The sequence below is a fragment of the Mucor velutinosus genome (assembly GCF_035048745.1).
Source record: "Mucor velutinosus strain NIH1002 chromosome Unknown tig00001549, whole genome shotgun sequence".
In the NCBI taxonomy this organism is placed as follows: Eukaryota; Fungi; Mucoromycota; class Mucoromycetes; order Mucorales; family Mucoraceae; genus Mucor; species Mucor velutinosus.
In genome coordinates, this window is record NW_027041929.1 from 508,173 (window position 1) to 523,054 (window position 14,882).

Sequence of the window (14,882 nt, forward strand, 5' to 3'; positions counted from 1 at the left end):
ATCCGTTCAAAGTATTTGGACATCGAAATGCGGCATCTTCAACTTCAATAGAAATATTCACATGGAGAAGATACACATTTCTGATGATGATAGAATTATATTTGCAAAATTGACGATACCCGCGGAACCAGACCTGTTGCCCATCTATGTGCTCAACATCTATGCGCCTGCGGATTCATCTCAGAACAGAGCCATTTTCTACAACAGCCTTATGAACTACATCAAGTCTCTTGATTCATACGGTGACATATTGGAGCGTTTGATTTTGGCGGGCGATTTCAACTTTCAATACGACCTTCGTTTGCCCAACAACGCACCCACCAAACGACCAGCAGCATTTGTCTTGTTTACGGATACCTTCCTTCATGATTGTAACAACAACTACAGTGACTCCCTCTTTGAAACTCTTCCAACCTTTCGACGGGGCAAGGTCATTAAAACGCTTGACTACATCATGGTGGGCCGCCAGCTGAAGGAACTCTACTTTGACAATAACGTTGAGCACGTCTCTTCGGTGTGGACTGACCATGCTTTATTGACCATCAAGCTGCGTCTTCAACTCAACAACACGGGCAAAGGGTTATGGCGGGCCAACCCCAACCTGGTGCACTACAAGTCCTATGTGAAGAAGATCCACTCTGGTATCAGCCACTTCATGCAGACCATCCTTGCTAACTCCTCAGATAGCAATCAGATCAAATGGGACCATTTGAAGGGCTACATCCGAAAATTGACTAAAGCTTACTGCAGTAACCGTGCCTCCTGGAGGAAACAGCGTCTCAAGGATCCTCAAAGCTCTCGGAATCAGCTCATCCGTCGGTTAAAAGGTGATCAGGAAGCATTGCAGCAGGAACTCCCCAAGGTTGAGAAACCTATTACTCAGTTGGAACATGAAATTGCCCTCAATGCTACTCTCAAAGCGGGTAGACTTTGGCTAGACAACAACGAACACTCGATCGGCTTCTTGAAGAAGACGGGTGAAAGGCGTCTTGCTCAACGGACAATGGACACTATCACTCACCCAACGACAGAAGTTCCCTGTACTACCACTGCGGATAAGCTGGAGGCGGTTCATGCTTACTATGATGTGCTGTACTCTCCCGAGCCAACTCATCGTTACTCTATGGACAAGTTGCTCAGAGGTATCCAGAATACAATTTCCGTGGACGATGCTGAATTCATTATCTCATCTATTGACATGGATGATATTCTGAAATCTGCTACCCGTTGCCCCAAGGTCAGTAGCCCAGGCAGAGATGGACTCCCTTATCCCATTCTTCGTCTGATATTGGCGCACCCTGACTGCAAGGATCTCGTGCTTGCTGTATACAACGACGCTCTCAATCTCGGTGTGTTCCCACCCTCTTGGCAGGAAACGTGTATAGTGCTCTTACCTAAGAAGGGTGATCTGTGGAACTTGGCAAACTGGCGTCCGATTTCACTTATCAACACTGATTGCAAGATATTCACCAGGATCTTGAATTCAAGGGTCATTGGAGCGGCCAACAAGGTCATTACTGGACATCAAGCAGGCTTCATGCCTACACGATTTATTGGTGACCACGGTCTTGCTCTGCGACTCCTCATGGAGGACGCCCAATTACATTCTAATCGTGCTGTTGGTGTTGTAATTGACAGTGCCAAGGCTTACGATTATGTAAACGAACAGTATATTTGCAAGGTGCTCCAGAAGTTTGGTTTCCCCTCTACATTCATTACCAGTGTTCGTAATCTGTTCTTTAAGACCAAGATTGCGATCAATGTGAATGGGTTTATGACGGATCCAGTGTCTCAAAAGCGTGGGCTTCGCCAGGGCGACTCCATCTCCCTTGTACTTTTTAACTTTGCTCTGGAACCTCTTCTGCTGGCTATTCTAAAAGATGCGAAAATCAAGGGATACTCTATCCACACTGCTGCTGTCAAGTCGTCTTCCCTGCAATTGGTGGCGCCCGCTCCTGTCAAATTGCTGGCTTATGCCGATGATCTGCTGGTACTCGTCAATAATTGTGCAGAAATGCAGGCCATTCAAGACCACATCTCATGCTATGGTTGAGCGTCTAATGCCCGGGTCAACTATCACAAGTCCATCGCCTTCCCTTTGGCTGGAGATAGGTCCCGCGTGCGTCCTGACTTGTTTCGCCTCTCTAGTCGGCTCCAGTTTCAATGGTACGACTCGGATAGTCCATCTTACATTAAGTACCTTGGCTATCCTATATGGTTCAGCAAAGCCCAGCGAGATGACTTCTGTAAAGGAACTATCCTCAAGCTTCAAGCCTCCCTGGATAGACATCGTACAAGAAGCATTTCTGTCTACGGTCGTGCAAACATGGTAAATTCGTTGTTCCTAGCTCGCTTTTGGCACATGCTGCGTGTCACTACCCTGCCCACCGCTTTTGAGCGAAAGATCTCTTCCTTGGTGTACCAATTTGTCTGTCATAAGATTGTACCCACCATGAAGAAATCCGTCATATACCTGCCAAAGCATGTCGGTGGTCTAGGCGTCATTGATATTAAGGTGCAACAGCACATCTTGCAACAACGCTATGTTCGCGCTTTGCTTTTGGATAATCAGGTCTCTCGCCCCATTCCTGCTTTCCTCATGCAACTGCTATGCGCGTTCATACAGGTCACCTACGGGGCTGCCCACCCTCAACTGCCATTGCTGTTCCGTAACCTGCGTTTTGGAACCTCATTGCCTCACCAACACTGCTTGCTGCCAATCCTCCGCTCGGTGGATGCCTTTGCTGTTGAAGCGTCTTGGTCTGATTGTGGTTTGTCGGTGGATACGTTGTTACAGTTGCCTATGACAGAGCTCTTTGATCCGGCAACTACCGATCCCAGTCTTCTGTATCACAAACAGTTCCGTCAGTTGCCTGCCCGTGTCTTTCTCGAACAAAGTCGTCTCCCTGAGGCCTTGGTGTTCAAAGCAAGAGCTGCCTGCTCCAGCCCCGGCCTTCTCTCTAGAATGGTCGCGGCCGTACGCTCAACACCATCCACTTTGTGTCTTCCCTTTGCCCCATTCTTCTTGCCAATCCTGCTGGTCCTGAGCCATTACTTGTCACCGGTGGAGGTGTTGATCTGTCGCCCTACTATTGTCACAAGCTCTCCTACCAAGGTATTACGATTCTGTCCATGTCTAATACCGAGCTTCGTGCAATGTACATGCGCGATCACCCTCCAATAACCAACCCTCGGGTAGATGTAAACCGACTCACCGTGGCTTCTTTTCTTCAAACGAAAATGCCCAGTGCAGCTCGTAATCTTTGGTTCCGGTTGATTCATAATAAGGTCTCTTCCAAAGTCAATGTGTACAAGATCTTCAAGCTACCAGATGATCTTTGCGTGTATTGTGGCTACCGTGAGACTACCACTCACATGCTCTTTACTTGCCCTGCCAATTGGGACATTTGGATAAATTACTTTGCCCTGCTTTTTGTGCCTCTTGGGCCACTTGATATGAGCCAAGTTGCTACGGATGTCCTCTCCCTGGACCTCTCCTCGTACTGCCTCTTGGATTCATCCCTCAAGGTGTCCACGTTTGAAGCCGTAACCTGTGTTATCACAGCTATTTGGCGCGCCAAATGGCGTGATCATTATGATAGCGTTGGTTTTGACAATCAGTCCGTAATGGACCGTGCCATGACCAACTTGCGTAGAATATCCTCTCTTAACTTGTTAAGCTAATTTTGTTTTCTTTGCCTTTCAGGACAGGTCACTTTACATTACACCTGCTGCCCTTTTATATTTTATCCAAATATCTTTTATGAGTTTATCTTAACTAATAAATCTTCATACTTACAAATAAAAAAAAAAAAAATCAACTTGATTGATCTATTTTTTTTTTAGATTCGACTAAGTGAAGTATGATGATCATCTTACGCTTCTTTAAGCTTTCTTGGAGTGCTTTTCAAGGCGCATCCAATGGTACCAAGTAAGATAAATGTTTTGAATAAACCTATTGAGCAATTTACGAAAATATGAAAAGAGGTTTCTGGCCAAAATGTCGAAATTTTACATATCAAAGTTCCACAAAGATGGTTTCAGGGTTTACGTTGGATCGATAGGAACATTTTGATTCAAGATATACCATAGTAAAAGTCTTCGTTATCAAGGTGAAAAATGCGATCGTTTGATTTTTGATGAAAACCATGAGGGATACCTCATGCTTTTTGGTCGATTTTTCACCATGTTTTTTTGGTCCCCAAAAATTTGCGCAAACGTGTCAGAAAGTAACTGTCAGATGAGAGCAACTGTTTGGTGCTATTCTGACAATCTAAAACGACCTTGGACGCGAGAAAACGCAGCTCAAATGCACTCATATTTTGCTGTATTAGGCACACTCTTGACTAAAAAGGGATAATGTCTGTATGATACTTGTCCGTATATGAAGTAGCTACGTGTATATGGATGTTGAGCATCACATAAGAATCAGATACACAGATAACACGAAAATTTTTTATGTGTAAGTGGAGGGTCAAGATGAAAGTAGCAGTATTTTGATAAGATACGCAAGAGCAATCAGTAGCGCGAGCTGTCGCTGCGCAGGTTGGTTTTCATCGACGCGAAGAGAAGGTAAAGAACCATCCGAAGCATAAACACTCATATGATTAGTGATTTTACATCAATCAGCAATCAAGGTTCTTCTAACATTTTAGCTATGTTAATTTTGGGATATTAGCCAACGGCCCGCGACAGTGCGAGCCACCTGAACGTAGGTTGGTTTCCACCAAAGCGAACTGTAGGTCAGGAAACCAACTGACGAAAAGTCGAAATGCTCATCGTAACATAATAAATTTATGGTCCCTAGACACTTTCAAAGCCTCAAAAAGGAAAGAAAAGTGAATGCACCATCGATTTTAGGTGCCATATCTGCCACTGGCTTTATTAATGTTAGTTTGAGAGTTTCAAAGCGTATCAAAAAGAGAAAGCTTGGACGTGCAAATGATGGTTACAGCATAGGAACAGTAACAGGACATTATTTAATCTTTTTAAAGGCAAAACTTGATTAAATGGACAAGTATCCCGAAATGAAGGGACACAATCTTGGATGATGCTTCAAATGTGTAGGTCCTGTGAAATAAGATGGTAGGAGACAGTCAAAAAACTATGAGACTCAATAAAGGTAATTTATTCGAAAGAGAGAGAGAGAGAGAGAGAGAGAGAGAGAGAGAGAGAGAGAGAGAGAGAGAGAGAAAGACATCCGCAAGTTGTGGATTCATTGAAATTGTTGAGTTGATAGGTGGTAAGCCTAAAAGAGGTATGAAATGACATTTTGGTGACTTAACGAACCATGTGTCTGCATTTTGGCGACTTAACGAACCATGTGTCTGCATTTTGGCGACTTAACGAACCTTTTGTCTGCATTTTGGTGACTTAACGAACCTTTTGTCTGCATTTTGGCGACTTAACGAACCATGTGTCTGCATTTTGGCGACTTAACGAACCTTTTGTCTGCATTTTGGTGACTTAACGAACCATGTGTCTGCATTTTGGCGACTTAACGAACCATGTGTCTGCATTTTGGCGACTTAACGAACCTTTTGTCTGCATTTTGGTGACTTAACGAACCTTTTGTCTGCATTTTGGTGACTTAACGAACCTTTTGTCTGCATTTTGGTGACTTAACGAACCATGTGTCTGCATTTTGGCGACTTAACGAACCATGTGTCTGCATTTTGGCGACTTAACGAACCTTTTGTCTGCATTTTGGTGACTTAACGAACCTTTTGTCTGCATTTTGGTGACTTAACGAACCTTTTGTCTGCATTTTGGTGACTTAACGAACCATGTGTCTGCATTTTGGCGACTTAACGAACCTTTTGTCTGCATTTTGGTGACTTAACCAACCGTGTGTCTGCATATAGTGAGCAAGTGATGAACCTGAAGGTGAAGCCCACCTTTTTTCTTTCTTTCCTCTTCTTAAAAGCTTGTTTTATCAATGTCTAATTGTACCGATTTAAACTTATCTCAGGCAGCTTGCATAGCCCTTGGTTTGCAAAAAACAAGACAGCACCAGCTTCAAGCAGTCGCTAGATTACGAGAGTTGGATTTGGTTCCTATACATGTTACTGGCGCCAATCCGCTGTTGCCGTCCCTGGTGTCAAGAACGGTACAAGAGATAAATCCTTTCATGTATATCAAGTATGCAGACGATAGTAAGTGTGCTTGTCGTCTCATTAATAGACTTATGAATGACATTAATGTATTCAGATGACCGAAGTGGTGGCTCTTCATCCTCTTCCTCATCCATTCCATCATCGACTGTTGTTTCAAAAGAAAGCTAAGATTCTTGAATATATCAGGTTATTGCTAAATAAATTTTTGAAAGCCAAAGTGGCTAGTTGCTGATAATGCTTAAAATAATTATTTTTTTTAATAAACAGTGCAAATATATATATATATAAAACTAAGAATGAGGATCATGCTGAGCGTTTGACACAGCCAGTACGACAGTCAAACTTGTTGATAATTGCTTGATTTGTAAGCAGGTCATGTCGAGAAAGTACTGTAAACGTCAATCCGTGATCAATCACGATTTCCTCAATCTGTGTAAATTTTCTATTTTTTCAGTAACAAATAAGTTAATTTATCCACGGATAGCCTCATCATACGTCTACTTTACTTGACAAATGCACGAATGTCATTGGGCTCTGTGCTTAGCCCGGCAAAGTCGATAACTGCCAAACGGATAGGCTTGAACTTCGTTTTCAGCAATTTCATAAAAGCTAAAATTAAAAAAAAGAGTGAGTATCTATGCATTGAATAGAAACGTCATTCAAGTAACTTGTCATGTCCCCATCACAGTCGTCGATCAATTCCAAATGATGTTTATAATTGCCTTTGCTGTCGCGAGATTCCAACGGCTGATTTGCATCGCAATATGGTGATACGTACACTTTGGTGCATAGGCTTTTCTTGCGCAGACGATGGACCATTTCGCTCAGAAGCTTGCATCTAGTGTTAGTACGTTCTTTGCCTTTAGATTTTCTTGCATATCCAATTGTTGTCATCGGATGGTGACGACAGTGTTGCTCATATCTGGCCAGGTCCTCGATAACGTTGATATCCAAATGTTTGTCCAGCAACACCCACAGCCATCGACCTTCCAATTTTTTGCCATCTGACTTCATTGCTGTACGTTTGCCCCACACGCTACAGCTGTTGACCCAACCCTCAATCTGCCTCGTCGTGTTCGTAGCTGGTCCGAAGCGTCTTTCCAATATCAATTTTTGCTGAATTGACGTTACGAAGATATACTCGAATAGGGTAACATTCAAGGGTTGCTCTACATGCATGAGTTGCTTAAAATGCTCCAGGGCTTCCTGTTTAGAAATAGTAACTACACAAAACGTTACATATTACGGAACCTACATGGAAAAAAAGCTGCTTTTACCTTCGTATTGATTTGCAAATGATTTACTGGACGAAGATGAAGTGGCCAGACTTTCATTTGAAGCAACAGTCGATGATGGAATGGATGAGGAAGAGGATGAAGAGCCACCACTTCGGTCATCTGAATACATTAATGTCATTCATAAGTCTATTAATGAGACGACAAGCACACTTACTATCGTCTGCATACTTGATATACATGAAAGGATTTATCTCTTGTACCGTTCTTGACACCAGGGACGGCAACAGCGGATTGGCGCCAGTAACATGTATAGGAACCAAATCCAACTCTCGTAATCTAGCGACTGCTTGAAGCTGGTGCTGTCTTGTTTGTTGCAAACCAAGGGCTATGCAAGCTGCCTGAGATAAGTTTAAATCGGTACAATTAGACATTGATAAAACAAGCTTTTAAGAAGAGGAAAGAAAGAAAAAAGGTGGGCTTCACCTTCAGGTTCATCACTTGCTCACTATATGCAGACACACGGTTGGTTAAGTCACCAAAATGCAGACACATGGTTCGTTAAGTCGCCAAAATGCAGACACATGGTTCGTTAAGTCACCAAAATGCAGACAAAAGGTTCGTTAAGTCGCCAAAATGCAGACACATGGTTCGTTAAGTCGCCAAAATGCAGACAAAAGGTTCGTTAAGTCACCAAAATGCAGACAAAAGGTTCGTTAAGTCGCCAAAATGCAGACACATGGTTCGTTAAGTCGCCAAAATGCAGACACATGGTTCGTTAAGTCGCCAAAATGCAGACACATGGTTCGTTAAGTCGCCAAAATGCAGACAAAAGGTTCGTTAAGGAATAAACAACACACAAAGGATACAAGTAGACAGTGGGAAACCTCAAATTCGATAGGGAATGATGGCGAATGCACTCGCTAATGAAGCGATAGATAACATTTCTTTGGATCATAGTCAAGGACAAAGACCAGAAAAAGGGCCATTGAGAAGATTCTATGGCAGCCAATCTTTGAAGAACGACGGAAGCAGAAGAGCATGCCTGCCGAAACGATTTGGATTTACAGCCAGTGGAAGTCATTACAAGGTTGTTGTCAGTCGTGAGGTGATCAGCAAATGGCTGCAATGAAGGACTGGACGGTAAAGGAGATGCAGTGGAAGAAGGAACACACAGAGGGAGGAAGAAGGGTTGCAAATTGAACGTTCCTCTTGCAATGCCCAGAATAAGTTGTCGAGGTGCACGCTGCCATACTGCAAATGAGGGGTCGAAGTAACGTTTCCAATGAAGAAAATGCTCTGTTGTATGCACAGCAAAGACGTCGGCGCCAGTCATTGAGTGGATTTTTCGAGGCAATCTGGCACCAAGTAGTGGGCCAGAATATATGACGATGAATAGAGGTAGCATGAGGGCAGTGGGCAAATTGATCACGACGTTGTCAAAGCTCCTGGGTAACATGTCGATGGATTTGTACATCATATCAATGGTGTAATTTTTTTGAACGCATACTTCTTAATAAGCGCGTTGATTTGCTTGGATAACTGGTTGCTTTGATAAGTCAACCGAGCGTTGGTACTCTTCTTGTTACTGCAAGAAACATGGTTAGCTAGATGCGTAAGCAAATGAGCAAAAGAAAACATTTTGAGCTTACTTTTTATCTTTCATCTCTTCAGTTATCTATAGATATTGAGCACAAAGCTGTATATAATTGGTTTTGTTGGCTAATTCAGTTTGGTTTTCAGCATTAGCTAACATGTCCTTGATGCCGTTGGTTGTTACTGGCGTTGATAGCACTGCGACGTAATCATCCCACTTTTCCTTAAGTTCAGTGAACTTTTTGTTGCTAATGTTGAGATTTTGCGCTTTTTCTAGCGCCTTCTTGTGTTTTTTGACAATCTGGGTAGCTATAGCACGATTATTTGGCGAGTTCTTTGAGATATGTAGTTGGAATACAGTTCTTACGTAATTCAAGCATTGTGTTTCGTATAAAGTAGGAAACAACGTCAGTGATGAGGGCTTTGCGGTTATATTTTGACATGGATCTTGTCATTCCAGAAAATCTGTTGCAGATCGACCAAAAGCGCTCTACACCTTCTCCATATGTAACCAGTTGAGTGCAATTTCTCACATTTGTCTCCCCTGAAAGCACTATCCACGTACTTGTGCTTCTGTGAACTGTCGCCGTGCAACAGGAAATAGCAGAGGGAGTTGGTGATAAGAGGAACGGTTGTGGTTGTTGATGTGATAAATGAGAATAGCCAGTAGTGGATTATTGGTGGAAGACGAGGAATCCAGTTGTAGCAAGGGAGATATCCAGTGAAAGTACAATGCAGCATACTGAAGATTGACGTCGAGTGTGCCGAGACCATCTTGGGAGAGGGAGAGAGCCCATATTCACCAAGAAATGACAGGAAAATGCCTTTTTTTCAAGAAATTGGATGGCATCAGAAGTGATTTGTTGAAGGTTCTTTTGTGTCAGCGGCATGATACGAAGGATGTACCAGTATTTGGACAACAGTAGAGTATTGAGAATAGTGGCTTTCCCAAGAATTGATACGGATCTACAGAATACGATTGTCGAGTTTTCCTGAGCTTAACAATGAGGGTAGCCATGAAGTTGTTATGTTGAGGAATGCTTTGAATAAGCGGGAATCCGAGATAAATCAGAGGATCCAAAGCAGTATGAAGATGGTGAATGTTCATATCGGCGAGGGACCGACTCCAATAGCTACTAGTATCACGACCAGACAAGGAGAAGGCATCCACCATGGAATAGTTGAAGCGAGCATTGGATACTCGGCAGAATAAGTCCACTTTATATACAGTACTTCTGTTATTTAGACATAAAAAGGAGAGCATCATTGGCAAAGCGCGTCCATTTGATTTTGCAGTTCGTCGTCACGGAAATCCTGACCCTGTAGAATACTTTGTTGAAATGACTCGAAGGCTAAATCATAGTATACACAAGAGATAGCGTTACCCTGTTTGAAACCGCATTGGATCAGTAAAGTATCCGCTGATGTTGATCTTGCCTTCATGATTATTTTTTTTTTTTTTTGTAGGGGAGTTGTACTCCATTTTTTATTTAAAGTCCTCTAAATGTCATGATGAGGGAAGAAGAAGACTGGATATATTTTTAAAGGCAAGGAAATGAAAAAGGGAAGCAAGGAAGTGGAATACGACCATAAAATACGTGGGGGTACATACTTACAAATCAAACTGTAATTCCGATTCCAAGCGAGACAGAGAACGGGCAATAGATGTGTTAACGTTGAGGGTGACAAAAGGGACATGGTCGAAGATGGAGCGCCAGTGGGCTTGCCATATACAGAGTAGACTGGTAGCGAAAACTTGGTAAACGGTAAGCTCTGGAAAAGGTAAGGAGGCAGAGCGAGTGGGTTCAGCTATGGATAGAGTTTGAATGCCGTGGAGGAATGGGAGAAGGACGTCGTCGGTCATCGGTGTGTGGGATAGGTATGTAGTGGCAAGGAACCGCCATACAGCGAGTTTGAGAGGACAAGTAAAGAAGAAATGTTGGATATCCTCCGGGCTCTGGGTCAAACAGAGAGGACACGAAGGTGGAGGGTGAGTTGTGGGGATGAAGTGGTGGAGGATCGATTTGGAGGGAATTTTTCGATGGATAAGTCTATACCATACAGTTCGGGATTGTAGGAGAATAGGTAGTTTCCAAAAGAGGCGCCATTGGGAGGGGGAAAGAGGTGAAGTGTTGATGGTGGGCATGTCAGTGGAAACCAAGTGTTTGTAGTATTGAATACTGTTGAGTGGCACTGTTGAAGGTAGTGGTGTTATAGGTTTGATAAGACGGCGAATGAGTGGGCGGATGTTGTGGGGGTTGGCACCAAAGGAGGCACTGGTAAATGAATGGCGAGGGGCCTGACGGCAGAGAGCGAGAAAGAATGGTTGGAGGTAGATTTGGCCTTCCTCAATCCAACGGGCAACTCGATGAGATATTCTTGGATAATGGCAAAACTCAAGGAAGGTCCAGTTTCTAAGACGGATCACTTGTAAGTCGAAGTCAAAGGTAAACACATCTATTGCGAGCAGTTTCTGGACGGCGTGATGTCGGTCAAACAGTTGATCTGGAGCTGTGAAAGAAGAGAAATGGGGGTGAGTAGAAGGGAGGGTATGTAAGATAATTTCAAGGAAAGGTAATGATAAACCTGTATGAAAATCTAAGTGACAGGTTGTGAAGGAACGAGGTATTCGATCCATGGTGGTAATGACATTGGTGAGTATGTTAAGGAAAGCTTGGTGTGGACTGGGTCGATGTTGGAACCAGATGGTTTGTCGAGCAGCAGGAAAGAGTAAGTAGTAAAAGTAATCAGAGAAAGCGGTAGAGTGGAAATACCATTGCAGGGAGTACTGGAGGAGTGGAATGCTTGGGGTGGTGTATGTCGGTAATAGTGGTGAATGACAGGCGGCTAAAATGAGGGGGCAAATCCAGCGCCATTGGAGAGCTTGTTGTTGGACAATGGGATCTAAAACTTGGAGGCCGCCATGATGGCGAGGCTGTTGAAGGGTTCTAAAGGAAAGTTTGGGGAAGATACGAAAGTTAATGAAGGAGGACCCAAGGCTGCGTAAGGAGAGTAATTGAGCTTTGGTGAAAATAAAGTTGCGCATGACATGCCAGAGTTTCGAGAAAATGAGTGTGTTGAGAACGGTAGCTCTTCCACGAATGGAGAGGTTCCGTTGGGAGTGAATATGGATGCATTGTTGGATATTGTTGTAGAGTTGCTGGAAAGCGAGGTTGCGTTGGGATAAACTGGAGCATATGGGATAGCCAAGATATGTTACTGGATCAGGAGAGGTGCGGTCATGCATTTGGTGGATTTGGTGAGTAGCAAGAAACTCGCGCCAATCTGGTTGTGGTTGTCCAGAGAGCGAAATGGCTATAGTTTTCCTGTAATTTAGTAGTGCATTCGATGCTTTCTTGTATGTATTGATAGAGTCCTGCAGAAGAAGAAAATCCGAAAAGTTCTTCAAATAGACTAATGTGTCATCTGCATAGGCTAGAATTTTGTACTTAATTGGATTGCGATGGGTGGGAGAGACTGAAGGAGTGTTGCGAGGGGAGTCTGGCGGAGGGGATGAGTTGGTGAGGCTTTCGGTTAGATCGTCCACGTCGGCAGTAGGTGATGGATGTGGTGGGGCTTCTTGTTGTACATGGAAACCCTCAAAAGTATGGTTTTGTTGAATGGAGCGGAGGAAAGGGTCAAAAGCACCTTCATGATTAAAAGGGCATTTTTTTTTTTTTGTAGGGGAGTTGTACTCCATTTTTTATTTAAAGTCCTCTAAATGTCATGATGAGGGAAGAAGAAGACTGGATATATTTTTAAAGGCAAGGAAATGAAAGGGAAGCAAGGAAGTGGAATACGACCATAAAATACGTGGGGGTACATACTTACAAATCAAACTGTAATTCCGATTCCAAGCGAGACAGAGAACGGGCAATAGATGTGTTAACGTTGAGAGTGACAAAAGGGACATGGTCGAAGATGGAGCGCCAGTGGGCTTGCCATATACAGAGTAGACTGGTAGCGAAAACTTGGTAAACGGTAAGCTCTGGAAAAGGTAAGGAGGCAGAGCGAGTGGGTTCAGCTATGGATAGAGTTTGAATGCCGTGGAGGAATGGGAGAAGGACGTCGTCGGTCATCGGTGTGTGGGATAGGTATGTAGTGGCGAGGAACCGCCATACAGCGAGTTTGAGAGGACAAGTAAAGAAGAAATGTTGGATATCCTCCGGGCATTGGGTCAAACAGAGAGGACACGAAGGTGAAGGGTGAGTTGTGGGGATGAAGTGGTGGAGGATCGATTTGGAGGGAATTTTTCGATGGATAAGTCTATACCATACAGTTCGGGATTGAAGGAGAATAGGTAGTTTCCAAAAGAGGCGCCATTGGGAGGGGGAAAGAGGTGAAGTGTTGATGGTGGGCATGTCAGTGGAAACCAAGTGTTTGTAGTATTGAATACTGTTGAGTGGCACTGTTGAAGGTAGTGGTGTTATAGGTTTGATAAGACGGCGAATGAGTGGGCGGATGTTGTGGGGGTTGGCACCAAAGGAGGCACTGGTAAATGAATGGCGAGGGGCCTGACGGCAGAGAGCGAGAAAGAATGGTTGGAGGTAGATTTGGCCTTCCTCAATCCAACGGGCAACTCGATGAGATATTCTTGGATAATGGCAAAACTCAAGGAAGGTCCAGTTTCTAAGACGGATCACTTGTAAGTCGAAGTCAAAGGTAAACACATCTATTGCGAGCAGTTTCTGGACGGCGTGATGTCGGTCAAACAGTTGATCTGGAGCTGTGAAAGAAGAGAAATGGGGGTGAGTAGAAGGGAGGGTATGTAAGATAATTTCAAGGAAAGGTAATGATAAACCTGTATGAAAATCTAAGTGACAGGTTGTGAAGGAACGAGGTATTCGATCCATGGTGGTAATGACATTGGTGAGTATGTTAAGGAAAGCTTGGTGTGGACTGGGTCGATGTTGGAACCAGATGGTTTGTCGAGCAGCAGGAAAGAGTAAGTAGTAAAAGTAATCAGAGAAAGCGGTAGAGTGGAAATACCATTGCAGGGAGTACTGGAGGAGTGGAATGCTTGGGGTGGTGTATGTCGGTAATAGTGGTGAATGACAGGCGGCTAAAATGAGGGGGCAAATCCAGCGCCATTGGAGAGCTTGTTGTTGGACAATGGGATCTAAAACTTGGAGGCCGCCATGATGGCGAGGCTGTTGAAGGGTTCTAAAGGAAAGTTTGGGGAAGATACGAAAGTTAATGAAGGAGGACCCAAGGCTGCGTAAGGAGAGTAATTGAGCTTTGGTGAAAATAAAGTTGCGCATGACATGCCAGAGTTTCGAGAAAATGAGTGTGTTGAGAACGGTAGCTCTTCCACGAATGGAGAGGTTCCGTTGGGAGTGAATATGGATGCATTGTTGGATATTGTTGTAGAGTTGCTGGAAAGCGAGGTTGCGTTGGGATAAACTGGAGCATATGGGATAGCCAAGATATGTTACTGGATCAGGAGAGGTGCGGTCATGCATTTGGTGGATTTGGTGAGTAGCAAGAAACTCGCGCCAATCTGGTTGTGGTTGTCCAGAGAGCGAAATGGCTATAGTTTTCCTGTAATTTAGTAGTGCATTCGATGCTTTCTTGTATGTATTGATAGAGTCCTGCAGAAGAAGAAAATCCGAAAAGTTCTTCAAATAGACTAATGTGTCATCTGCATAGGCTAGAATTTTGTACTTAATTGGATTGCGATGGGTGGGAGAGACTGAAGGAGTGTTGCGAGGGGAGTCTGGCGGAGGGGATGAGTTGGTGAGGCTTTCGGTTAGATCGTCCACGTCGGCAGTAGGTGATGGATGTGGTGGGGCTTCTTGTTGTACATGGAAACCCTCAAAAGTATGGTTTTGTTGAATGGAGCGGAGGAAAGGGTCAAAAGCACCTTCATGATTAAAAGGGCATTTTTTTTTTTTTGTAGGGGAGTTGTACTCCATTTTTTATTTAAAGTCCTCTA

General features: G+C 43.8%; 5 protein-coding genes across 5 annotated transcripts; 1 reads left to right on the forward strand and 4 right to left on the reverse strand.

The window, feature by feature from the left end:
- Positions 1 to 61: 61 nt before the first annotated feature.
- Positions 62 to 3,684, forward strand: ATC70_007091 (uncharacterized protein; the record flags this gene model as incomplete). The annotated part of the gene is made up of 3 exons (XM_064826356.1): positions 62 to 1,990; positions 2,084 to 2,917; positions 2,965 to 3,684. 3 exons carry the CDS (start codon positions 62 to 64, stop codon positions 3,682 to 3,684), a joined length of 3,483 nt encoding a protein of 1,160 aa, XP_064676454.1.
- A 2,735-nt stretch (positions 3,685 to 6,419) lies between these two features.
- ATC70_007092 (uncharacterized protein) lies at positions 6,420 to 8,687 on the reverse strand (the record flags this gene model as incomplete). Its single annotated transcript, XM_064826357.1, has 6 exons — positions 6,420 to 6,558; positions 6,623 to 6,725; positions 6,785 to 7,339; positions 7,394 to 7,513; positions 7,569 to 7,574; positions 8,420 to 8,687. 6 exons carry the CDS (start codon positions 8,685 to 8,687, stop codon positions 6,420 to 6,422), a joined length of 1,191 nt encoding a protein of 396 aa, XP_064676455.1.
- A 342-nt stretch (positions 8,688 to 9,029) lies between these two features.
- On the reverse strand, positions 9,030 to 9,327 carry ATC70_007093 (uncharacterized protein; the record flags this gene model as incomplete). The annotated part of the gene is made up of 2 exons (XM_064826358.1): positions 9,030 to 9,256; positions 9,315 to 9,327. The coding sequence occupies 2 exons, from the start codon at positions 9,325 to 9,327 to the stop codon at positions 9,030 to 9,032; spliced, it is 240 nt and encodes a 79-aa protein (XP_064676456.1).
- Positions 9,328 to 10,559: 1,232 nt separating this feature from the next.
- On the reverse strand, positions 10,560 to 12,647 carry ATC70_007094 (uncharacterized protein; the record flags this gene model as incomplete). Its single annotated transcript, XM_064826359.1, has 1 exon — positions 10,560 to 12,647. One exon carries the CDS (start codon positions 12,645 to 12,647, stop codon positions 10,560 to 10,562), a length of 2,088 nt encoding a protein of 695 aa, XP_064676457.1.
- Positions 12,648 to 12,774: 127 nt separating this feature from the next.
- On the reverse strand, positions 12,775 to 14,862 carry ATC70_007095 (uncharacterized protein; the record flags this gene model as incomplete). Its single annotated transcript, XM_064826360.1, has 1 exon — positions 12,775 to 14,862. One exon carries the CDS (start codon positions 14,860 to 14,862, stop codon positions 12,775 to 12,777), a length of 2,088 nt encoding a protein of 695 aa, XP_064676458.1.
- Between the last annotated feature and the right edge of the window lie 20 nt (positions 14,863 to 14,882).